The sequence below is a fragment of the Myiozetetes cayanensis genome, unplaced genomic scaffold (assembly GCF_022539395.1).
Source record: "Myiozetetes cayanensis isolate MyiCay16 unplaced genomic scaffold, myiCay2020 scf74, whole genome shotgun sequence".
Taxonomy (NCBI): domain Eukaryota; kingdom Metazoa; phylum Chordata; class Aves; order Passeriformes; family Tyrannidae; genus Myiozetetes; species Myiozetetes cayanensis.
This window is the reverse complement of record NW_026088009.1, coordinates 56,279-81,081: the sequence shown is the minus strand read 5'-3', so window position 1 is coordinate 81,081 and position 24,803 is coordinate 56,279. Positions and strand designations below refer to the sequence as shown.

Sequence of the window (24,803 nt, the reverse complement as noted above, 5' to 3'; positions counted from 1 at the left end):
CAACCAACTTGGTTGAATGGGGAGATTGTGAAGAAAATCAGAGATAAAAAGAGAGCTTACAGACTATGGAAAATAGGACTGGTTACTCAGGATGAGTTTAGGAATATAACTAGGTCATGCAGAAAGAAAATTGGAGAGACAAAAGCCCAATTTGAAGTCAATTTGGTTACTTCTGTTAGGGATAACAAAAAGCATTTCTATAAATACATTAATAACAAAAGGAGGGGCAAGGAAAACCTCTATTCATTGTTGGACTTGGGGGGGAACATAGTTAACAGGCATGAGGAGAAGGCTGAGGTACTTACCTGCTTTGCCTCAGTATTCACCAGTAGGACAGGTGGCCCTCAGGACAACTGATCTCTGGAGCTGGTAGACAGGGACAGGAAGCCGAATAGCCCCTCTGTGTTCCAGGAGGAAACAGTCAGTGACTTACTGAGCTACCTGGATCCACACAAGTCCATGGGACCCGATGGGATCCATCCTAGGGTGATGAGGGAGCTGGCAGTAGAGCTTGTCAAGCCGCTCTCCATCATTTACCAACAGTCCTGGATCACTGGGGAGGTCCCAGAGGATTGGAAGTTGGCAAATGTCACGCTGATCTACAAAGAGGGCTGCAAGGAGGACCCGGGAAACTACAGGCCTGTCAGCCTGACCTCAGTGCCTGGCAAGGTTACAGAGCAGATCATCCTAGGTGCAATCACACAGCACCTACAGGATGGACAAGGGATCAGAACCAACCAGCACGAGTTTAGGAGGGGCAGGTCCTGTCTGACCAACCTGATCTCCTTTGATGATCAGGTGACCCACATGGTGGATGAGGGGAAGGCTGTGGATGTAGTCTATTTGGACTTCAGCAAAACCTTTGACACTCTCCCATAATATACTCCTGGAAAAGGTGGCAGCCCAGGGCTTAGACAGGTGCACTCTCTGCTGGGTTAAGAGCTGGCTGGATGGCCAGGCCCAGAGAGTGCTGGTGAACGGGGCTGCATCCAGCTGGCGTCTGGTCACCAGTGGTGTCCCCCAGGGATCAGTGCTGGGCCCAGTCCTGTTTAACATCTTTATTGATGATTTAGGTGAGGGGATTGAATCCATCATTAGCAAATTTGCAGACGACACCAAGTTGGGAGGGAGTGTCGACCTGCTGGAAGGCAGAGGGACCTGGATAGGCTGGAGAGTTGGGTTGATTCCAATGGAATGAAGTTCAACAAGGCCAAGTGCCGGGTCCTGCACTTTGGCCACAACAACCCCCTGCAGCCCCACGGGCTGGGCACAGAGTGGCTGGAGAGCAACCAGGCGGAAAGGGATCTGGGGGTGCTGATTGACAGGAGGCTGAACATGAGCCAGCAGTGTGTCCAGATGGCCAAGAAGACCAATGGCATCCTGGCCTGCATCAAGAACAGTGTGGCCAGCAGGACCAGAGAAGTGATCCTTCCCCTGTACTCAGCACCTGTGAGGCCACACCTTGAGTACTGTGTTCAGTTCTGGGCCCCTCAGTTCAGGAAAGACATTGAGGTGCTGGAGCAGGTCCAGAGAAGAGCAACGAGGCTGGTGAAGGGACTTGAACACAAGTCCTATGAGGAGAAGCTGAGGGAGCTGGGGTTGTTTAACCTGGACAAGAGGAGGCTCAGGGGTGACTCCATCACTCTCTACAGCTACCTGACAGGAGGTTGTAGCCAGGTGGGAGTCAGTCTCTTCTCCCAGGCAATCAGCAGTAGGACAAGAGGGCATGGGCTTAAGGTCTGCCAGGGGAGGTTTAGGTTGGATATTAGAAAGAAGTTCTTTACAGAGAGAGTGATCAGGCATTGGAATGGCCTGCCCAGAGAGGCAGTGGATTCACTGTCCCTGGAGGTTTTTAAGATGAGGCTGGATGTGGCACTGAGTGCCATGATCTAGTAATCACAGTGGGGTTGGATCAAGAGTTGGACTTGATGATCTCAGAGGTCTCTTCCAACCCAGTTAATTCTATGATTCTACGATCTCAATTGGGCATGTATTTAATTTTTATTTTTTTTCCCATAGAGAAAGAGTAATTGAAAACCTTTGCACTGGCAAATGTAGAAAAGGTCCTTTCACCTTAGTAATTGTTTTTAGACTGCATCTGAACCTAGCAAGACAGCAATTATATCTTGAGTTCTAACTTTTCAAATCTGTTGAACAACAGTTCTTGGATAGTACTGCTTGAATTAGGACTTGGTAAATGTCTTGTGGCTTGTTTTCTGAGTGTTACCGGCCCAGATAAGGCCTGGTGTTTAGTTTTCTTGTTCAGTTAGTGTTTTGCTCATAAGAAATTGTGTAGAGTTATACTGTGGGTCCACATGGGCACTGATATATATAAAAAAATATTTAATGGACTTAATGGAAATTTTTTTTTCAGTGTTTTCACTGCAATGGTTGCTTGTTGATCTCTTTGTTCTGTTTCATAATTAAAATATTTTGCTTTATTTTCCAGGCTCACATTAAATTTCCTATTGACTATCCATATTCACCACCTACCTTCAGATTCCTGACCAAAATGTGGCACCCCAACATTTATGAGGTAAAGTGTTTTTTAAGCTAATTAATTTTTTTCTCAGGTATGTGAGAAAGTTTCCTATGTCCTTAAACTTCTGGAAGTATTGAAGGTACTAAACATCTCTAGCCTTAGCTAAAGCGGTTAGCTGTTTGTGTTTAAATGTCAGCTTCATGGTTGCAGAGTTAAATCTAAATGTTGTAAGAAATGCTGTTTCTGTAGACAGGGATGGAACCTTTCTCACACCTGCAAGTGCAGCAAGCAGCTCCAGCTGAAGCATTATGTCGTGAGTGTTGGCAGTTTTAGGGGATTCTTGGATCCCCTAAGCTGGTGTATGGGTCTTGCTCTACTGTGATACTTAGACAACTAGTTGCTGTTTTTATGACTTTCAAGTACATTTTTAATTTGAGCATATCCTACAAAATTGTGTGATGAGACAAGAAATGTTGGGAAACAATCTCCTGCAGCAGTCAGCCTATGATGAAGGGGTTTGGACTTGGGGTGCTCCAACTGCAGGAAGAACCAGAGTTGGAGTCCAGCTTCAGGAGGAGTCATGCACAGCCTGGTCACCCTGGGACCAGAGTGAACCTTTGAATGTAATGTCTACTAGTCAATTTGAAGTGGCCCTTAGTTCAGTGCGTGTGTGAGTGATGCTCACGGTGTAACACTGGACTATCAAGTCCATGACTGGATCATGGTACAACTACATAGCAGGTTCAGAAGAAGAATGATTTTATATAAATGTTTCTTAGAAAGCAGCACTCCCTAGCTTGAAAGCATTTTCGTCATGATGCTGAGCATGGGCTGCTTAGAGAGATTTAAGTGAAGTTGTCATGGACGAAAGCACTAAGGGAAAGCACTAAGGGAAATGTTACCATGAGGATATATCTGGTGCATCTCAGCATGGCGTGGTGTTCTGCTGATTGAGTAGCTCAGGGGCTGATAGTGGCCCAACTGTGTTAATATGGCAGTGATCAGGCTAACCTCTGCTGCTGCTGGGGCATAGGATACATTACCCTGCATCTGGTGTGAATGTTGTGTTTCTTGCTGGACTTTCATCTGTCAAGTGACCTTTAAGGTTTATGCTGGCACATAGTTGAGTTGAGTTGTTATGTTAAAACTCGTGAGCAGCAGCTTGAGACAGTTTAATAGTGCTGCTGCAAAGACTGTAAAAAGCAGCATTTCATTTCATATTTCATTTCATACAATTAGTTCAAAATTACAAAATTTCATGGCTGTATTTGAAAATTGAAGGCCTGCTTTGGCTCAAAACTCAATCTTTTAGTGGAGGCCAGTCAAATCCCTGCTGAACTTTTGGATATCCTAGCCTAGTGTGAGCCTGCTAGGACTACTGCTTGAATAGTTTGAGGAGCTAAAGACCTTTCAAAATGTTCCATTTGGTGCAGCTCTGTCACCTTATCACAGGTCTTCCTATGAGAGGTTCTGCAGGCTTTCTTTTGTGTCCGCTTCAAACCAGGAATGTACACGGGGAAAGGCTCGCCCCTTGACTACAGTGATCCCTAAAAAACCTTGTGCTGATCTCATCAAGCCCCATGACACCTTTACCCATCCAGACTCTTATGCAGTGCTGCCCTGCTTGAATTTCCAATCATGTAACATTGATTGTTGCAAGAGGGAAACTTCTCACATTCTTGCTTCCCTCTTTATCTTTGTATGGCTGAATATCTGCTTGTCCACATGCTGTTGACCTGATCATATGAGCAAATTCCCCTGAGTGCAATGATGGCCTCTCCTGGCTGCCATCTCCCAGAAGATGGTTAAAGGAGAAACTGGGTAAAATCATGGAAATTATGAATAAAACCAGAATAGGCTGTGAAACATAATCTAACATTAGTAAGGTTAACTTCACATTAAAAATATATTAGGTTATACAAGTGTTGTGGTTTTGCTCTGGGTCAATTTGCTTACACTCCTCAATTACTATCAGTTGAGAGAAGGTTTATGTAGACAAAAGAGACTGAATTTTGGGGAAAATAATATGAATATTTATTATTAGCAAAATAAAAACTACTAAAGAACTATATCTACAATAATTCTACTTAAGTACTATGTATTTACAGAAATACTTCTCCCCCCTTTATATCAGTTTAAGGAGGAGAAGCAGTCCTTTTCTCCATTTTGAGAGTTCCAGCTTTCTCTCTCCAGTAACTCTGCAGCACTTTCGTCGCAGCTGGAATTCTCTTTCCTTCTCTGTGTTTGCCTCCAGAGTTGGGCTTACTCTCCTCCTGGGCTAAGGCCAGAGGCTGGGGGGTTACCCAGGTTCTGAAGGATCTTCTTTCATGGACTTACAAGGGGACGACACTTGCCTACCATGGATCTTCTTTCACAGAGTTACAGGGGATAATGGCTTATAAGTCTACTCCTGTTCTCTATGGAGGTCCCTCTCCACGGGAGAACAGTCTTTGATAGACTTTTCCAGCATGGGTCTAGCATGGATCCTTCACTCGGATCCCAACATCCCACCTGGGCCGTCTCGCTCCAGCGTGAGGTTCTCTCAAAGTCACAAATCTTCAGCACTAGTAGCATGGATCTTTCACTGAGATCCCAACATCTCACCTGAGCCGTTCTTACTCCAGCATGAAGTTCTCTCAGGGTCACAAATCTCCAACAGGACTCTGCCTCACCTCAGTCCTTCTCATAAAGTCTCAATTCTCTGGTACATCCACAAGTTCCTCTGTGAGCCGCATGGGGGTCTCCTCACTCCAATAATCTTCTACAGGTAGTAGGGATTTATTTTTTCAGTCTTTTCCCTGCTGAAGGGAGAGAGCGAAAGGGGGAAGAAGTAGCCCCCCCTTTCTAATTTCTCTTCTCTCTCTTTCCTGCTGTAGCTTTGGTCTTGAACATTTCGTTATCTGCTGAAATTCTTCTGCCACAGTTTCTGTCTAAGCAGTTTGTTTTTTAAAGTTTTTTTCTTCACTCTCGTACAGAAGAAAAGGAGGACTTTCAGTGCTACACCTGCCCCCGGCCCAGGGCCAGGGAAGGAGGGGGCCTTGGCCCACTCGGGGCCCGCTGCTACCCCTCCTACATGACTGCTTAATTTCAACTGCGACACAAGCCTTCTCTTCTGTTTTTCTTAAATATGTAATTAGCAAAAGCGTTACTGAGAGTTTTAATTGGTTTCTTGTTCGGAAATTCACCTAGACAAAACTATTCTCAGCCCCAGGGGCTGGCCGGCTGGGCAAAACCACGACAACAAGATTGTACAAGCCTGTTGGAATCCTAACAAGGCAGTTTCCTTTTTATGGCAAACTGTTCCAGCAACATAAGTAGTCGCTTGGGTATTCAGCAGCTCCAAATGCTATGTTGCTGTTTTTTGTTGTGTTCTTGACAAAACTTCTTCAAATTATGAGGGCTTACTAATTAGCATACCTGGAATGGTTAGTGAGATGCTGAAATATGCCTCCAGTGTTGAAGAAGGATCTCATTTGGCTATAAATGTCCTTCAGGTGAACTGTTATCTGTAGCTGTGATCACTGGCTTGGGTTCAAAGGCACGGATGCTATCACAGTGCTACTTTGTGTTTTGGCTCCTGTGTGTTGAGCAGGGTTGGAGGATCCTCAGAATGTAGGTGAGACCAGATGCATGGGGAAGTAGCAGCCTGTGGTCTTGAACAGAACTGATCTGCAGCTTCTCTCTTGTTCCTATCATTAACCTGTCTTGGATCAGGGTGTGTCTTGGGTTAAAGACAATGTTGCCAGGGAGGTGGGACCTCAGATGAAACAGAAACCCCTCCCTGCTGGACTTATTGTAAATTTGAAAAAAAATTATGAGACTTATGAGCAAGGAGTAGAAATGAAATAAACAGTTTACTGAAAACCAGGGAAAAAAACAGAACAAAAACAACACCCACACAATAACAGAGAAAAAAATGTCACCCAGAAATCACTCTCTTCACTTTTGCATTGCCGGGGAAACAACGCAGTTCTGGTGCGGTCACATAGCCCTGGTGGCAAGGTGGTTGCCATGTGGAAGCAGCAACGATGGCTGTAGGTGGTGGGAAAGTGGCAGGTCAGAGCCATGAGCAGTTGCGGCAAACCAGGAGGCAGCAGCAGCGGCAGGAAGAACTCTGGTATGTGGTGCTGGCATCAGGCGCACAGTACCTTGTTTCTGGCGGTCTGCAGCAGAGGGTGCAGAGCAGGCTCCACGCGATGCAGCAGGTGTGGCTGTGCTCATCCCACACAAAGGGAACTTCCCAGCCGGCAACTGTTGCGGGATGTGGGGACACCAGGGCTCCAGTGGTTGCGGCATTGGCAGACAGGAGGGCTGCAGCCGGGTGGTAGCTGGGTGATTCCGGACTCGCGCATGGGAGGTGAATCAGACCAGCAACTTTGGGCAGCAAGTCACGGCAGGAGCCACAGCGGTAAGTCAATGCGGGACTGCTGAACCCGCATAGGGGTTTCCCAAGTCGATGCAGGCAGTGAGCATCACCAGGGAGAGAGAGAGCAAAGCCAGGAACAGCTCCTCTTTTATTCTTTCCAGTTCTCAGGGGGTCTCTGCCTGTCTGTGGGCGGCTGGTCCAGTACCACTGTGGCGAATACCGTGCACTGCTGTTGGCATGCGCCCCCTTATGGTGGCATGGGAAAATTCAAGAAGAAAATCTAAACCCCATGACAGGATGATAAGGGACAGTGTGGGGGCTGCCCATTAGCTGAGGCTATGCCACCTGAAGGTGTAAGGCTGCGTCTGAGAACTTGTAAGTCATCCCACAGCCAGGTGCAAGAGGCAGCAAGCCAGCGGGCCCTGGAGAGGCAAACATCTGCTGTCTGGCCTCAGGCCCCATCTGCACCTCCACCTCATCTGGCATTGGGACCCCATGATCCCCTGGAGTTAACTTCAGTGAAGACTATCAACTGTGGTGGATACTGCTACAGCAGTCCTACAAAGTACTTGTGTCAGAATGCTGTTGCTGATGAAGAATTGGTTTTATAGGCTTCTTAAACTGTTTATAAATGGTGGGTGCCATGGAGCTTTAAATCTATATTCAGGCCATAACACTGTGAGTAGATTGACACAGACTGACAATTATGTAGCTGTATGGTTTCCATATGCTGCCAAAGTAGTCTTCCTCTTGCATGCTGGAAGGGATTTACAGTGAAACTTTCAGAGAGCATCTCCTACTTTTTCACCTGAACAGCTGTGTCCTGGGGGAAATGTGTAAGACTGCCCCACACCATCTGTTCAGCATCCTAGTGTCCTGGGAGAAGCATTGTTTTGATACCTGAGCTATTAGAGTGTACTAAACCATTCAATTAAAAACTTCCTGGAACTGACTCTGCTACCACTGATGTGGTGGGTTGACCTTGGCTGCACACCAGGTGCCCACCAAGCTGCTCTACCATTCCCCCTTCTCAGTTGGAGAGGGGAAAGAGAACAAGATGGGAAACAATTCACAGGTTAAGGCATTTTATTAAAGCAAAAGCAAAAGTTTGCACACACAGCAGTAGACAAAACACTGGTGTGTTATTAACATCTTTCCAGCTACCAATGCAAAGCACAGTAGTAGTTCTGTTATGGGGAAATTAACTCCATCTCAGCCAGACCAAATACAATGTCCACCCCTTATTCCATACCATTTGCATTGTTACCTAAAAGACCGTGGAGAAAAAACTCCAGGCCAATTTAGTATAGGAGGTAAGATAAGAGAGCAGGTGCTTTAATGAGTCCGTAGGCCTAGAGGAATACATACCATGCGCACGCTTGAGACAGGGGTTCTATGATTTATAATAAGGTCCATCTAATCCCAATTTTTCCACCTCCCGATTCTGCCCCATTCTGCCCCCCGACACACCTCTTCGGGAATTGAGTCGGGGGGGAGTTTGGGACCCCTTCTTCCTCATCTTCATCTTCTTTGCAGCATGCACGGTCCTTGGAGTTCCTCCAAAGTTCTGGGCTTGAAGGTTTCTGTGTCTGTGTGATATCTTCTGGTCCAGGCCTTAGGGTGTTTTCTACAATTCTACCTTGAAAAGAAGACTAAACACGGTAATGGAATTTAGAGGGATTGATATGAAATGGGGTAACAGGGTTAGGTATGTGTAAACATTATGCTACAGGGTATGGGATAATACAGCTACATTAAAATCTCCCTTCACTACACAACTACTTCTAAAATTTACAAAAATTAAAAACCACAAAAAGCTCTGAGGCATCAGTGTCATACCCACATAATTTGATACATATATATCCTAATTATTCCATTGTATTTAATTCTCATTACTGAAATCCCTTCTTACCAACATTTACAACATAATCTACATTCTTAAACCATCTAAACTAGGTTGGAAAAGACCTGAGATCATCAAGTCCAACCCTTGATCCAACCCTGCCATGGTTCCCAGATCATGGCACTGATGCCACATCCAGTCTCATCTTAAAAACCTCATGGGACAGTGAATCCACCACTTCCCTGGGCAGCCCATTCCAATGGCTGATTACTCTCTCCGTAAAGAATTTCTTCCTAATATCCAACCTAAACTTCCCCTGGTGGAGCTTGAGATTGTGCTGTCTTGTCCTACTGCTGGTTCCTGGGAGAAGAGACCAACCCCCACCTGGCTACAACGTCCTGTCAGGGAGTTGTAGAGAGTGTAAGGTTTCCCCTGAGCCTCTTCTCCAGGCTAAACAACCCAGAGTTTATACTCAACATACAGATTTATACATTTTTATTAACTACTATCCCCCATCCTTTCACAGACAGGCATTATTTTCCCATTTCATGGGATTCCTCCACCCCTCCAGATGTTCAAAAACAGGCCATGACCGGGGCTCCACTCCATCAGACGGGTGCAGAGCACAGGGGAAGCAGAACAATCCATCCTTGGGCACACACACTGGCCTGGGTCATCATCTTTCCTAGTTACAGGAGCCGAGACCAGTTTATCACTATGTGGGTATAACCAAACTGTGTTTTCTACACCCTCTATGTCATTTCTGATGGACTGTTAATAATGGATTGTTTGCAGCAGCTGCCCAGGGCACACGTGACACCTCAGGCTACAATCTGGGTGTTAAAGAGCCCTATGAGGAAGGGACGTGTATCTTTGTCTTCACACCAATCTCAGCTGTGGTAACTCCCCTCTGGGGAGGCATTAGCACCTTCACATCCAGCCTGAGGGATCATCTCTGATAATGGGCCATACTAGACTGGCACAATAGGCAGCTGCAAAGACCTAGACCATCAAAGATTCCAAAAATATCCCATGACTCACAGTTAAATCACCCTGCCCTGGGGGAGGTACTGGTACATTCCCACCTGAACCTGAGAATATATAATCTTGGGGGTTTGGGACTTCTGGTACCACTCGTTGGATCCAGAGGAGGACCAGAACTTCAACAAGACTGCCACTACCACTCTCGACGAGACTTTGATAGTTACTTCGACAGAACTGCGACCATCATCTGGACCAACAGGTTTTCCTTTCCTTTTACTTTGCCCCCAAGGGGGCCAAGTGGTGCTCAGAACAGGGGCCAATGAACACTGTTCTGTTGTTATCCCAGGGAGCTGGGTTATACATCTGTTTTTGTGGGTTAAAACCAGTTTTTGTCTGTATTGTTGCATCTATTGTAATTTATTTTTAGTAAATTGTAACTCTGACTTGTAGTCTCTCAAGTAGAGTTCATTTCTCCCACCAGTTTACTTTTAAACCAGCACATCAATTCACTCTCCTTGCTCCTCACAAAATTCATTCTGTTGGTTTATGTAATTCCTGCTACTTTACTTCCTGCAACATACAACTCACACCACAGACTCTTTTCCCCCCAAGGTTAAATCTCCTTGAGGCACACACCAGGTCTCCCCATTCTTCTGCATTACCCACGAGGTACACCCTGGTCCCTGAGCAGACAATCCCATGGATGGGTTTGTCTTTTCCCATGGGAGGAGAAACCCACACTGGCTTCCACAGCCACTTCCCCATGTGTAGTATGGAGACCTTATCTCCTCCCACAGTATGTAGGGGTTTTGTTTGGGCAGGACCGAGGCAGTTGGCAGATCCTCTGGTGTTAAACAGCCAAGTGGCTTCTGCTAAATTTTTATCCTAGTGCTTCTATGTCTCATTGCCCAATGCTCTACCATAGTCTTCAGCAGTCCGTTATATCTTTCAATCTTTCCAGATGCTTGTGGGTGATGGGGAATGTGACACATCCACTCAATGATGTGTTTCTTTCCCCAGGAGTTTATGAGGTTGTTTTGAAAATGAGTCCCATTGTCTGATTCAGTTTTCTCTGGGGTACCATGTCACCACAAAACATGTCTCTCAAGTCTAAAGACGGTGTTTCAAGCAGTGGCCTGGTTTACAGGATATGTTTCCAGCCAGCCAGTCGTTGCCTCCACCATGGTGAGTCTGCAGCTCTTGCCCTGGTGTGTTCATGGCTGTGGTCCAATGTAGTAAATTTGCCAGGCCTCCCCATATTGGAAACACAGAAACTGCCCTCTGTTTCGGGGAGATTTTACTCACATGGCCCTGCTTGATTGCAGCATGTTTCACATTCATGAATAACCTGTGTGATGGCCTCCATGGTCAGGTCCACCCCTCGATCACAAGCCCATCTGTATGTCCCATCTCTTCCTAGATGTTCAGATGTTTCATGGGGTCATCAGACTATAAATAGCTCATGCGTCCGCTCCCAGTCCAAGTCTACCTGGGCTATTCCAATCATGGCAGCCTTATCCACCTGCTTATTGTTCTGATGTTCTTCAGTGGTGCGACTTTTGGGCATGTGAGCATCTACATGACGTACCTTCAGTCATGTTTTTCACCTGTGCAGCGATGTCCTACCACAATGCAGCAACCCGGATGGGTTTACCCTGCATTGCCAATTTGTCTTCTTCCACTGCTGTAGCCACATCCACAGGGCATTAGCCACCATCCAGGAGTCAGTACAGAGATATAGCACAGTCCGCTTTTCTCATTCGGCAGTCTTTAGGGCTAGTTGGATGGTTTTCACTTCTGCAAATTGAATTTATTTGCCTTCTCCTTCAGTGGTCTCATTGACTCATTGTGTGGGACTCCACACAGCAGCTTTCTACCTCCGATTATTTCCTACCCCACAGCAAGATCCATCAGTAAAAAGTGTAGCCTCTTTCATCTTATGATAACTCAGTATATGGTGGTGCTTCTTGGGCACGAGTCATCTCCTCAGGCAATGCTCCGAAATCTCTGCCTTCTGGCTAGTCCATAATCTCTTTCAGGATTCCTGGGAAATTGGGTTTCCCCAGTTGAGCTCATTGTGTGATCAAAGCTACCCACTTACTCCAATGTAGCACTGGTTGCGTGATGCGTTGAGGGGATGTTCCCTTTGAACATCCAGTGCAGCACAGGCAATCACAATGCCAAGAGGAGATATGCTTCTGTTCCAACAACTTCTGAGGCTGCTTGAACCCCCTCATAGGCTGCTAATATCTCCTTTTCACTAGGAGCTTAGTGGGCCTTCTGATCCTCCATAACCCTGGCTCCAAAACCCTAATGGTCAACCTCAGGTTTCTCCTGAGGTTCTTTGCCAGATGCTCCAGGTGAGACCATGCTCCCCAGCTGCCGTGGAGAGGATATTTCACACAGCTGGTCCTGTTCCAACAGGCCCCAGAGCTACTGCACGGGCTATCTCCTGTTTTATCTGCTCAAAGGCCTGTTGTTGCTCAAGGCCCCACTCAAAATGGTTCTTCTTCCGGGTCACTTGATAGAGGGGGCTCACAAGCTGACTGTAACCTGGTATTCTGCATCCTCCAGAACCCCACAAGGCCTAGGAAAGCTTGTGTTTCCTTCTTGTTAGTTGGTGGAGACATAGTTGCTATCCTGTTGACCATATCCATAGGGTCATGACAGTGTCCATCCTGTCATTTTAGTCCCAAAAACTGAATCTCCTGTGCAGGTCCCTTGACCTTGCTTTTCTTTATGGCAAACCCAGCTTTCAGAAGAATTTAAATTATTCTTTTTCCCTTATCAAACACTTCTTCTGCTGTGTTGCCCCACACAATGATGTCATCAGTATATCGTAGATGTTCAGGGGCATCACCCTGTTCCAGTGCAGTCTGGATCAGTCCATGACAGATGGAAAGGCCACATCTCCACCCCTGGGGCAGTCAATTCCAGGTGTATTGGACACCCCTCCACGTGAAAGCAAACTGTGGTCTTCACTCTGTTGCCAGAGGGTTTAAGAAAAATGCATTGGCAATGTCAGTTGCAGCACACCACTTGGTTGTCTTTGACTCCATATTGGAGCTCTAACATGTCTTCTACAGCTACACTCAGTGGTGGCATTGTTTCGTTCAGGCCGCAATAGCCTACTGTTAACCTCCACCCTCTGTCAGACTTTTGGACTGGCCATATGGGACTATTGAAAGGTGAGTGAGCCAGGGAATCTCAGTTGGTGGGATATTGCTGCTAGTGCACTGTCCCGGTAGCAATTGGCACATGCTGGTCTTCAACTTGCAGAAATCTCACAATGAAGGGATCTTCTAGAGACCAGGCAGGGTAGATAGCTACTTGATTGTGACGCATTAAATCACAATCCCAGGGGGAGGAGAGGGACAGAGCATGGACTCAGTAAGAGAAGGGAGCTGGAATAACTTTTGACAGGACGCAGGTTTTTATAACCTTACACAAACACAAAAACATTCCTTATAAGGCAAAACCTGTGACTGCAGCATCTGATTGGCTGCTGCTGTTACCTGGGGACAGGGCAGGCTTTTGGGCAGCAGTTCCATTCCTGTAATGAATTGCTCTGTGCTCAGCTTAGCCCAATGTGTGCTGTTAGGGTTTGGTTCTTTCCCCTAGGCCTTTAGCCTGTCTAAATCCCACACTTGATCTTCTCTGTATTCACAGTAGTTACACCAAAAGCCCATTGGTACCCCTTTGGATCCTTGAAGTACCTTCTCCTGGGGTAATTGATGCCAAGGATACAAGGGGCCTCTGGGCCAGTCACAATGGGGTGCTTTCCCAACTTTTCCCCTGTTAAGCTCACCTCAGCCTCCAATACAGACAATTCTTGACATCCCTCTGTCAGTCCAGAGAGCCAGATGGGTTCTGTGTCTCTATACCCTGATGGCACCAGTGTACACTGTGCACCAGTGTCTACTAAAGCCTTATACTTCTGTGGATCTGATGTGCCAAGCCATTGAATCCACACAGTCCAGTATGCCTGGTCATCCCTTTCCTCCTCCTGGTCGAAGGCAGGGACCCTTTATTCCTTTTCCTGGTCAGTGTTCCCTGTCTGACCCTTGCAATGCCAGACCAGAAGTCCCCTCAACAGGATCAAGGGAGGTGATCTCAGTTCTTCTATGTCTGGGAGATCACTGATTGCCTTCTTGTGTCTGCAGCAACTACACTGACAGCTTTCTTGGGTGACCCCTTCTTAACAGCTCCCTTCCCTCTCAGTTCATGTACACAGGCTTCCAGCTTAAAGGTGGATTCACCATCCCACTTCTTCATGTCCTCCCCCTGGCCCTGCAGAAAGAACCAGATTGCACCATATGGCCTGCACTTGGAGCTTCATTTCCCTCTGACCAGGGCAGGAGAGGACTGATTTCTTGAGTTGCTCCTGAGAGCTGAGGTGCTGGCCCATAGGCATGAGGAGGTACAGAGATTTTCTTCAAAGTTTTGGAGCCAGGAAGATGCTCTCTCCAGAGTTAGTGTATCCATTTCCTGTTAATACATTGCTGCCAAGCTGTTGGAATATGTTGCAGGGGCACTTTGAAACACTTTCCTCCACATGGCCTAGATCTTTAGGGATGTCATCACTTTTTAGATTACTATAGATGACTTCCAGCACTGCTAATTCTCTCAAGTACTGGATACTTTTGTCTGCAGTGGTCCACTTTTCTGGGGAGTTCACAAGATCTTCCTTAAATGGATATCTTGCCCTCACACTTGAGAGGAGCTGTCTCCAGAGACTGCAAATTGCTGCCTCTTTTCCAATTAATTTTTCAATTCCCTGACTTTTGTCAAGGGATCCCAGCTGTTGGGCTTCATGACCTTCCAATTTCTGACTGTCAGCCCCTTTATCCCAACATCGAAGCAGCCAGGTAGAAATCTGCTCACCTGGCTGGGGGCTGTAATCTTTTCACAAGTCTCGAAGTTCTGATAAGGTCAGGGACTGGGTAACTTAGGTTTCCTGCTTGATTTGTCTCATTCCTTTCTCCAGTTTCTTTGTTGAAGGACTGGCTTCTTGATCAGACCCTTCTTTTCTTGGTTCTTTCTCCTCCTCCTCCTTCCCTTCCTCCCTTTCAAATCGATGGTATGGATGTTTTGTTCTCTTTGTCCACTTTTTCACTACTGGGGCAATGACTGTAGTTGTGGTTTGAGTCCCTGTCTCAGCCAGAGTGTCCTCCATTATGATTTGGGTCCCTGCCTCCACTACAGTACTCTGAGAGTACTGAACTGTGGCTCAATAGGCACAGGCCAGGCCCCAGTACAGGGTGAGAAGCTGCTGGTTTTGATTGGGATAGGCAAGGCACCATTCTATCAGGTGATGTGTCAGTTTGCTAGGGTTGAATACCTGTTCAGGTGTGAAGTCCCATGAAATGGGAGGTGTTAACTGCCCTAGGAACCTGCCCAAATCCTTCCACACACACTGACACACAGGGACCAGATGCTTCAGGGCACATTTCAATATTGCCTCACCCAAGATTTGTTTTCTCTTACACCAGGACAACACCAGATTCCACAAACCCCATAATGTGCTAACAGTATTAATTAGTGGTATTAAACAGCTCACATAAGGATGATCAAGGACCTCAGGAGCTGTGATAGTTCAGACCTGGCTCCCTGCCAAATGCCCGAACTCACAGTAGCAAACCCCTTCCCCCTCCCTTCTTCACTTAGGGCAAAGGAAAAAAACTATAAAAAATTAAAGAACCCAAAATCAAGCTACTTATATAAAAATATATATATTTACATATATTACAGTTATATACAGTTAAGATGCTATGTACACAGCAAAAGGGAATCCAAACACCCCCCAAAGGGAAAGGGAAAGGGGAAAAAGGGACAAAAGGGGACAAAAAGGGACACCGAACAGATATACGCAATCAAACTCGAACTATACTAATAACTAGCAAAACAGATCTCACCATGTCCCTTAGAAAAGCAGGATTGGCAGACATGGCCAGCACTCTCCAAACCTCCATGTGGCAGGTCAGTGGACGCTGCAGGCCTCAGCCTTAGATGAGCGAGACCAGCGCAAGGACCCACTGTTCCTTGCAGAGTGAGGTCTCTAATCTCCAACTTATTTATACTCTGGTTTATGTAAAAATCATATGGAATACTGGGTACATGGCCACTTCCTTGGTTACAAGCTGGTCACCAGGAAGGCCTAGACCAAAACCATCACAGGAGCCTGCATAATAAAACCATCCACATTAATCCTGGGTAGGGAGGAAGATGTATTCCCTTATCTTGTCCATGAAATAACTCCCCCAGCACAGCAAGGCAGGGCAAAGCTTAGAGCTTGTTTGTATTAGTATGTTCCCAAACTCAGCAAAATAAAGAGATAAGCAGTGCAGCTGACAAACTCCATGTCCCGCACAGGAGCTTGCTACTCAATAACTACTATTACTATGGCATGCAATACATATATGTGTAACTGCCTTTGTCTCACCCCACGTTTGGGCATCAAGAAGACTGTAGTGGGTTGACCTGGGCTGGACACCAGGTACCCACCAAGCTGCTCTATCACTCCCCTTCCCAGTCAGACAGAGGAGAGAAAATAAGATGGAAAATGACTCATAGGTTGAGGTAAGGCAGTTTACTAAAGCAAAAGTGACAGTTTGTGCATGCAGAAGTGAAGACAAAATAAAAAAAGATTTTATTCTCTATTTCCCATCAGCAAGTGGTGTCTGACCACTTCCCGGGAAGCAGGGCTTCAGAACATGTAGCAGTTGTTCCAGAAGGCAAACATTGTAAATAACAAATGCCCCCCCCCCCTTCCTCCTCCTTTCCTTAGCTTTTATGTCTGAGCTGATGTCATATGGTATGGAATATCCCTTTGGCCAGTTTGGGTCAGCTGGCTTGGTTGTGTCATCAGACCTCTGCCTCAAGCCAGGCTACTCTCAACTTTTGTTTCTGTCTTGCAGAATGGAGATGTATGTATTTCAATTCTTCACCCACCTGTAGATGACCCACAAAGTGGAGAGCTGCCCTCCGAGAGGTGGAACCCTACCCAAAATGTCAGGTAACTGTGAATCTTTGATGTACAACAGTGACCTCAAAGGCCTGTCATCTCTCTCCAAGACTAGGGCCTGTGTTGGGAAAGTTTTGGAACAGAATTTAAGACTTTGGGAGCTTTAGGTCTTGAACTGGGTGGGAACTGGACTTATCAAGTTGTCTGAAGTGCTGATTCTGAAGTGACCTGATGCTGGGGTAACAATGTGGAGACTTCTGTCCTGTTCATTGAGTTTCATGCTCTTAAATTATCTCAAATGTTCTGCCCTTCCCCAGTCATTGTTATCCTACAGTTAGATTTTTCAAACTGTTCCATGGTACCACTAATGGAAAATAACATTTTTGGGTATTTGGGCCCAGTAGGAATAACTTGGTGCATTATTCTGCTTGCTGTTTGCCTTACAGTATTTGTGTATCTCCTTTCCTGAAGTGCGATATCTTGAGCAGTTAGCCAGGTAGCTTTCTTCCTGACAAAAAGACCCAAAGGATCACTTAGTACCAGAGGCATTTGAAGCTAACCTGTCCTTTTTTTTTTTAAACACCAACTGTTCTCCAGAATGGGGTAGGGGATGTAAGAAAGCAAAGGTGGGCTTGAAATCCCCACTCTTCATCCAAACAACTTGCATGAAACAACATGCCAGAACAACCTCGCCCAAGGGAGAAACAGATCCATGACAGTACTGGAGAGGGTCAGTCTGTATCCAGTCTGGTGTAGTTTGTATCTGATGCTGAGGATGTTTTCAGTCACACATGGTTGGACTTTTTTATGGTTCTGTCCTGTCAGATCCCCTGTGTTGGGATCTCTTCCTGTTACTGTACTTTGTTCACCTTGCTTACCTACAGCAGCAGGGTTTGAGTTGGAGGAGACTGTCCAGCTCTTAAGGATATCAACAGTGATGGAGCTGATCTAATGTGCTGGTCAGGAATGAAGAGTGCAGAGAGTCTCACCTCTAATAGACAATTACCTTGGTGTGTTTAGGTAGCTTTGCAGTGACCTTGGAGTGTGGGGCACTGTAGTGGAAATTGGTTTCTCCTCACTTTCTTGATGGAAGTGTGGTAGAGCAGGTGCTATATCCAGATGTGAATTCTTGTCCTCAGCCTTCTCTAGATTTTGCTTGCTTTACAGTAATGATGCTGTTGCTGACATGCAGGCTTTGCAGCCTGATTGCTGAGAATTCAAAGGCTTTTAAATGAATTCTTGAGTTGAAATAAATAATGTTTTCTCTTCTGCCTGTCATTCCAGTCTGACCAGACAGCTTTTTCCAGAGCTGCTGTTCTTTTTCCTACTGAATTATATTATTTGGAAAGTAAATTGTATATGACTCTCCTGATAGTTGTTCTGAACAGTCTGGCCAGATGAAAGTGTTTAGTTTCAAAATCTTTCAAGAAACTTCATCCAAATGGCCAAGCATTTCCTGGAATTGTATCCCAGATATATGATATGCTTGGTGATGTGCTCGGCATGCCCTTCTCTGAACAACAGTTGGGGCTGTAGTCTCCTTTAATCAAGTTCTGCAAAGCAGTTGTTATGTACTGCTGTATTTCAAGACTTATTCCTTGTCTCTTATTCTTCCCTTCCATTTAAATTGAAAGCTGTTGCCAGCAGGATCACCTCAGACGTGTGAAGCTGTTGTGGTGTTAGCTAAAGCCAGGTGGCCAGGTGTGTAGAGCTGCCTGATGGGAGTTGCTGTTGAGTTTTGTGTTGGTTGTGACACTGTGTGAGGAACAAAAGGCTCAATCTCTGAAGTGCAAAGGGTTGTAGGAAATGCAGAGGGGTCTGGGCAAGGGAAGTAGTGTTTGTCCCTGGTAACTGCCAGCAGAGCAGGGCAGCTGGCTAGTTCTGGGCTGCTGCTAGAAATCCAGGAAGGCTATCTGTCTGCCAGGGGTTACGTGACTGGCTCATGCTGCCTTTGCTGAGTACCAGCAGTTGAATCTTGCTGGGTCCTTGGCAGCTTGCCTGGGTGTTGAGCACAGCAAGGGGAAGATAGTGCATATGTTTTTTAAGTGCTGCTACAGCAGTCTTGGCACACAGGCTGAGAGACCTGATCACAGTTCCAACCTCTTAATACACAGGGCAGGGAAGTCAGTGCAACCTCATTTGATGCCCTTGAGTTGTAGTATTTTTGGGGTAGGCAAAGAGCCTGGCTTTCTGCTGAGAGGATGAATGTCATGAGGAACAGGCTCACCAAGCAGGTTTCCAACCCTGCACCATCTATGGGTGGTATGGACAAGCTGAATTCTGGTCTGATGCAAGCTTTGCCTGATACTCTGTCACAAACGTGTACAGCCATGATAGTCTGTCATCAGATTAGGTCTTAGAGGTTTGTATTGTGTCATCTTCTCTACACTGATGACCAGAGTCTGAAGTTCATAAGTATCTGCTGTTACTTCAACTATTGTCCTTAGTGTATTGGGTTTGTGTGGCCAGGTTTTGGTAGCAGAGGGGCTACAGGGGTGGCTTCTGTGAGAAGCTACTAGAAGCTTCCCCCATGTCCAGCAAAGCCAATGACAGCTGGCTCCAGGATGGACCCACCACTGGCCAAGGCCGAGCCAATCAGGAATGACAGTGGAGTGAAAACATGTGAACAACTCTGCAGACACCAAGGTCAGTGGGGGAGGAGGTGCTCCAGGCACTGGAGCTGAGATTCCCCTGCTGCCTGTGGTACAGCCTGTGGTGAGGCAGCTTGCCCCTGCAGCCCATGGAGGTTAACAGGAGTGAAAAGATTCACCTGCGGCCCACGGAGGAGACCCACGCTGGAGCAGGGGAATGCCCAAAAGAGGGTTGTAAACCCATGGGAAGTCTGTGGAGAGAGGAGCCCATGCTAGAGCACATTTCCTACTTTTGACCCTGTGGGGGACCCATGTTGGAACAGCCTGTGGCTAAAGGATTGACCCTGTGGAAAAGTGACCCACATTGCAGCAGTTCATGGAGAACCGTTGCCCATGGGATGGACTCACATTGGAGAAGTTTATGGAGGACTATCTCCCGTGGGAGGGACCCCACGCTGGAGCAGGGAAAGGACTCCTCTCCCTGAGCAGTGGCAGGAACAACGTGTGATGAACTGACCGTAACCCCCATCCCCCGTCTCACTGTGCTGCTGGGGAGGTGGAGGTAGAGCTTGGGAAGGAGGGAGGGGTGGCAGAAAGTGTTTTTATTTTACTTGTTATTATCCTGCTCTGATTTTGTTAGTAATAAATTCAATTAAATATCCTCAATTCAAGTCTATTTTGCCTGTGACAGTATTTGGTGAGTGATCTGTCCCTGTCCTTATCTCAACCCGTTAACTTTCGTTATATTTTCTCTCCTCTGTACAGACAGAGAGGGCAGTAGTGATAGAGCAGCTTTGGTGCTTCATTATTCTTCACTTAAGTTTTGACTTTAAACGTGTTTCTGATGCATCACCTTAAGAAGTTTTCAGCATGCAGAATTCATGAATGTGTTAGGTCTGACTCTGCTGTCATTATTACCTTTTTCAGGACTATCTTACTGAGTGTAATCTCTTTGCTTAATGAGCCCAACACATTCTCTCCTGCCAATGTGGATGCATCAGTCATGTTCAGGAAATGGAGGGACAGTAAAGGAAAAGACAAGGAGTATGCTGAAATCATAAGGTAAGCTTTGCTGTGTGTGATGCCGTGCTATTGGCCTCCTGCTTTGAATCACATGACATAGGCTGCTTTCAGAATTTGCTGCAACCAGCTTCTTGCTGTGGCTGCACCTTTCAAAATTAATTTTACAGCTTTATTCCAAGTCCATGCTTCTGGACAGAAATGGTGCAAACTTCTGGAGCAGGAGGACTGGACTGATCTGTCTTCGTATTGTTCTTTTTCAGACTAATCTAGCATGATGCTCAGCAAAACCTATTGGCTGCTATTAAATTCCTGTCAAAGTCCCTGCTTGCCTTTGAGTGTTGCTTGCATTGCTTGGGATGTGATTCAAACTGCCTTCATCCTACTAATTCTGTGCTTAATGCACTCGTGAATCATAATCTTGTCCCTCCAATTCAAAGTAATATCAGTAGGATTTGGCAAGCGCTTCCACAGCTGGGTTTGATTAGCTGGAAGAACTGTTCAGTCTTGACTGCCCTTTGCTAAGACATTCATGGTTCATCAGGTGCTATAGGAAGATGATGTAAACTTGAGCCAAGGTTGCTGTGGAGTGGCAAATGGGCGGCCCATACTGCATTGGGACTGCTGTCATGCTGTCATGCTTGCCTGGGGCAAGACAACATCTACATCGACTCTGCTAGCTGGATATAGCCCTGGTTGGAGCTATGCAGGGCAGTCAGTTGCTGGCCTGAGCTGTGCAAAGAACCTTTCTGGGAGGTTATCTTAGTCCCCTCCATCTCCATTGGCTTCAGTGGAGCTGGATGTATTATATAAACAGAGTATGGCAGACTGAGCAGGTGGGTGGAAGTGAAGGTACAGGTTGCCATCTGCTCCCCTCCCAGCCCAAGTGCTGCTGAGAGGCAGCAGCCAGAGCCCATCTTGGAGTGATGAGAAACACTTGTTTCCTGCTATCTCCAGGTGGTGCTGGGGTTACAGCTGCATCTCAGGGTACAGCCACATGCTCAGACTGCTCTTACCCTCCAGTGGGAGCTCAGAGATGACAAATGCTTGTGGGAATTGCAGTTTTGAGTATGTTGGGGTAAAGTCATTAGTGGTGGAGGATGGCTGTGGATGGCATCTCTGAACCTACCGCAATAAGTCATCTTAGGAAATCCCTGACCATCCCTTCTGTAACAAATGTAAGGGGATTTGCTCTGAGCTCTGCCAGGTTTCTAATGTGGAGTCCTGCAGAATAATTGATTTCATATGTTGCTGAGAGTATGTGTGCTGCTAACACCCTTGGAGTGCTTCCAAGCCTGGGGCTGCAGGAACTAAGTCTGTTTCTAGTGGTGCTTCAGCCTAACATCAGCTCTCCTGACTTTGAGCTGCCAGGAGGGCTGGACAGGGGCTGGCTGGGAGGTGGGGAGTTGAGCCACGCTGCTGCCAGCACATGGCCCTGCTCATGTTGCTGTGTCCTCCTCCCCACAGGAAACAGGTTTTGGCTACCAAAGCTGAGGCTGAGAAGGATGGCGTGAAGGTCCCCACTACACTGGCCGAGTACTGCATCAAAACTAAAGTGCCTTCCAATGACAACAGTTCAGATTTGCTTTATGACGACTTGTACGATGATGACATTGATGACGAAGATGAGGAGGAGGAGGATGCCGACTGTTACGATGATGATGATTCTGGCAATGAGGAGTCATGACCTGCTCCCTCTATGCCCCTGTACTGCCCTGTCCAGGCCAGAAGGGAGCAGTGGTAACCTAGCAGCAGTCCAGCAAAAAAGTGGTGGTGGGAGGGGAGGGATCAAGAAAGCTTTGTCTCCTGCTGTCTCCTGTTGTATGGATCTGTTTGCTCCTTTTTTATGGACCTCTTAGAGACCCTCCACAGAATGTCTGAATTCTTACATTCTTAACCCTTTCATCACTGTATTATGATTTCTTTTTAAAAAAGAAAGTTCCTTTTCCACTTGAAATACAACAAAACAGGTTTGCTTGTGTTTAGATTCTTGAATTAAATTCAGTCTTGCATTGAGATGTTTGATGCATTTAAGGCTGGAACAAAACCATTGGAAGATGGATTTTCAGGTGTTCCAGTGCTGCATTTACTGGGAAGAAAAATATCCACACTGAGTAAATTGCTAGGGTTTAGCTACTCCATTTACAATAATAGCATGTGTACATTCATTTAGCCTTGTGATGGTGGCTTTTCCTTAATGAGGTGTGGGGTGGAGAGTGTAAAGCTACTGTGTGTTGAGCTTGATGGGATGTTACTGAAAGGTACAGGAATCTGTTTAGCCTGTTCAAGGTAGGAAATAGCTGGCTCCTGGATTCGCAGAGGACACAATCAGCTTTGTCTCTGAAAAAGGCTTGTGATATGAACCTTAAAATATAAACACCACTTCACATCTCTACAACTGAGCCCTGGGTTGCATTATTTGTTTTTTTTTCAGACTAGGTTGGGGTTGAAAAAGTTCAATTTCTCCATTCTACTGGGATCTGCTGCCAGCTGCCCCTCTAGTGAGGGAGGAAAACAGAAGTGTATCCCGCCGCCCAGTGGGTCAGCATTCATCCTGAACTTTTTGGCCATGTGAGAGTCTCCTTCCCCAGTGCTCGCTAGTAGCCTTTGCTTCTTCCAGCCCAAGTCCAGTGCTGGCCTGAGCCTTTTTTCTATTGCTTATGTTGGTCACCTGTTGGTAAATGCAGCTCTGCTGTAGCTCTGTAGGGTTGACAGAAGACAAAGCTCCCTTTGCCACCTGCCTGGGGCAGCCAGTCTGTTCCTGTACCTGCAGTGGCTGCTGGGACATGGGGCAGAGGGGTGGATGGGTGCTGGGCTCTCCCCTGCCTGGCTGGCTGGGGCACAGGTGGATGTGTGCAGCCCTACAGGAGAAGGTTACACAGTGCTTTCAGGTTGGAAGAGAAAGCCAGCAGCAGGGTTTGACAGGCTCTTCAGCAGCATGCTTCAGCTGATGCCCTGATCCTGTGTGCAGAATCCTCTTCCACAATCCCTCAGCACCTTCACCCCATTGCAGTGTACTCTTGTTCAGCTGTGATGCAGTGCCCTGAATTCACTTTCACATGATCCTTGGATTGGCAGCCAGCTGTGCCCTCCTTTGCTTAGCCCTGGCAGCTCCAGGAGGAGATCGGAGGTGCTGGTCCTGCTTGGGTGAGCCCCTTTGTTTTGACAGGTACAGAGGCAGTCACCCTGATAAGAACTGTAGGCTCTAGAGTAAACTTTGTTTTGTGATCAGCTTGGTGGCTGTGTCCCAGGGTGAGAAATGAGATGAGAGTGAGCAAGATGTGCTGCCTGGAGAGAAGGGGAAGGCAGCCATTGGGGAGGGGAGGAAGGCCTGTGGAGCTCTGTTTGAAGTGAGCAAGGCAGATTTGTTTTCAAAATGTTGCTTGGCTGGGATTTGCTGAAGCAGGGACAGTCCCTGCCCCAGGGTGTGTTAGTGTGCGTCCCTCTGCCCCTGGCAGAGTGAAGGTAGCCCAAGTGGTGAAACCTTGTCCCCAGTGCTCTATGTGATGGTCTGCCCTCCTGCTTGCTTGTTACCTGGACAGGCAGCTGGACCCCTCCTAAAGCATCCCACATGGGCTCCTTCAGGCCATCTTTCCATCAGGGACTAACTCAGTCCCTGGTGCTTTTTGGAGCCAGCAGCAGGGCTCCTTTGCATCTAGTTACAGTGTGGGGAACACCCCCACACCCCAGCTTCATACCAGCCCTGTGAGGGCAGTGCCAGTGTTAGAAAATGAGCCTCTGTCACTCATGAATGCAGGACTGGTCTCAGGGCCACACTGGGACAGGAACATAGGTCTCCAGCTTTGAGGGGCTGTTAGGGGCATGAAGGAGCAGAGTACGGCAACACTGGCTGTGCTGATGACTTGGTTTGAAATGATACTGCATCTTTCAGGATTTCCCTTGTATTTTTTACCATCTTCACTATATACTCTCCATTGAGTTGTATTTTGAAGCTTGGTGTCGTAAGATGCATTATCATGACTCTTCTATTACCCTTTCTTAAAGACAAAAAGCAACCTACTTTGAGAACTCTGACAGTAATCAGACTAATTTCTCTTCTCCACTGCCCTGTGCAGTGTCACTTCTTGTTGACTTGCTGGTTTCCTTTTTTGGGATACCAACTGAAATATGAGGGTATTGTGTTTGGGGTTTTTAAAACTATTTAAGAAATTGTGAAAAAATGTTTACCTGATCTTTGTATTCTGGTTTTTTTCTTAACCTTTTTCTCAGCTCAGTCAGTATTAGTGTTTACATTTGCAACTACCTACCCTTTCAAATGCAGTTTTCAACCATTCTGAAACCAGCAGGGTACACTAGATTTCTTAGTAGTTTTCTAAACTGAAATCCTAGATGGTTTCCTTTTTTCTTCAGTATAATTTACCAGAAACAATTAACTGATGCATTTTTGTGTTGTCTTCTCCTTCAGTAGTTATATTTTGTCTTTTCTGCACATCTGTCTACTAATAAAAATGTGAAATGAAAATATCCCAGTACTGTTACTTCCCTGTTAATTGAGTTGGTTTATTTGCACAGGTTAAAGCTTTGAATAACAG

At 46.5% G+C, this 24,803-nt stretch overlaps 1 protein-coding gene across 1 annotated transcript; it reads left to right on the top strand.

The window, feature by feature from the left end:
* Window positions 1-2,448: 2,448 nt before the first annotated feature.
* LOC126652273 (ubiquitin-conjugating enzyme E2 R2-like) lies at window positions 2,449-24,375 on the top strand. The gene is made up of 4 exons (XM_050338958.1): window positions 2,449-2,536; window positions 16,593-16,690; window positions 20,158-20,292; window positions 21,718-24,375. The coding sequence occupies exons 1-4, from the start codon at window positions 2,513-2,515 to the stop codon at window positions 21,935-21,937; spliced, it is 477 nt and encodes a 158-aa protein (XP_050194915.1). The 5' UTR covers window positions 2,449-2,512; the 3' UTR covers window positions 21,938-24,375.
* Window positions 24,376-24,803: the final 428 nt, after the last annotated feature.

Excerpts from the sequence above, each read along its gene's own strand:
- LOC126652273 (XM_050338958.1), top strand. The coding sequence starts at position 2,513 with ATGTGGCACCCCAACATTTATGAG. Across the intron at positions 2,537-16,592 it reads GGCACCCCAACATTTATGAG|AATGGAGATGTATGTATTTC; the intron begins GTAAAGTGTTTT and ends TCTGTCTTGCAG. Across the intron at positions 20,293-21,717 it reads GAGTATGCTGAAATCATAAG|GAAACAGGTTTTGGCTACCA; the intron begins GTAAGCTTTGCT and ends TCCTCCCCACAG.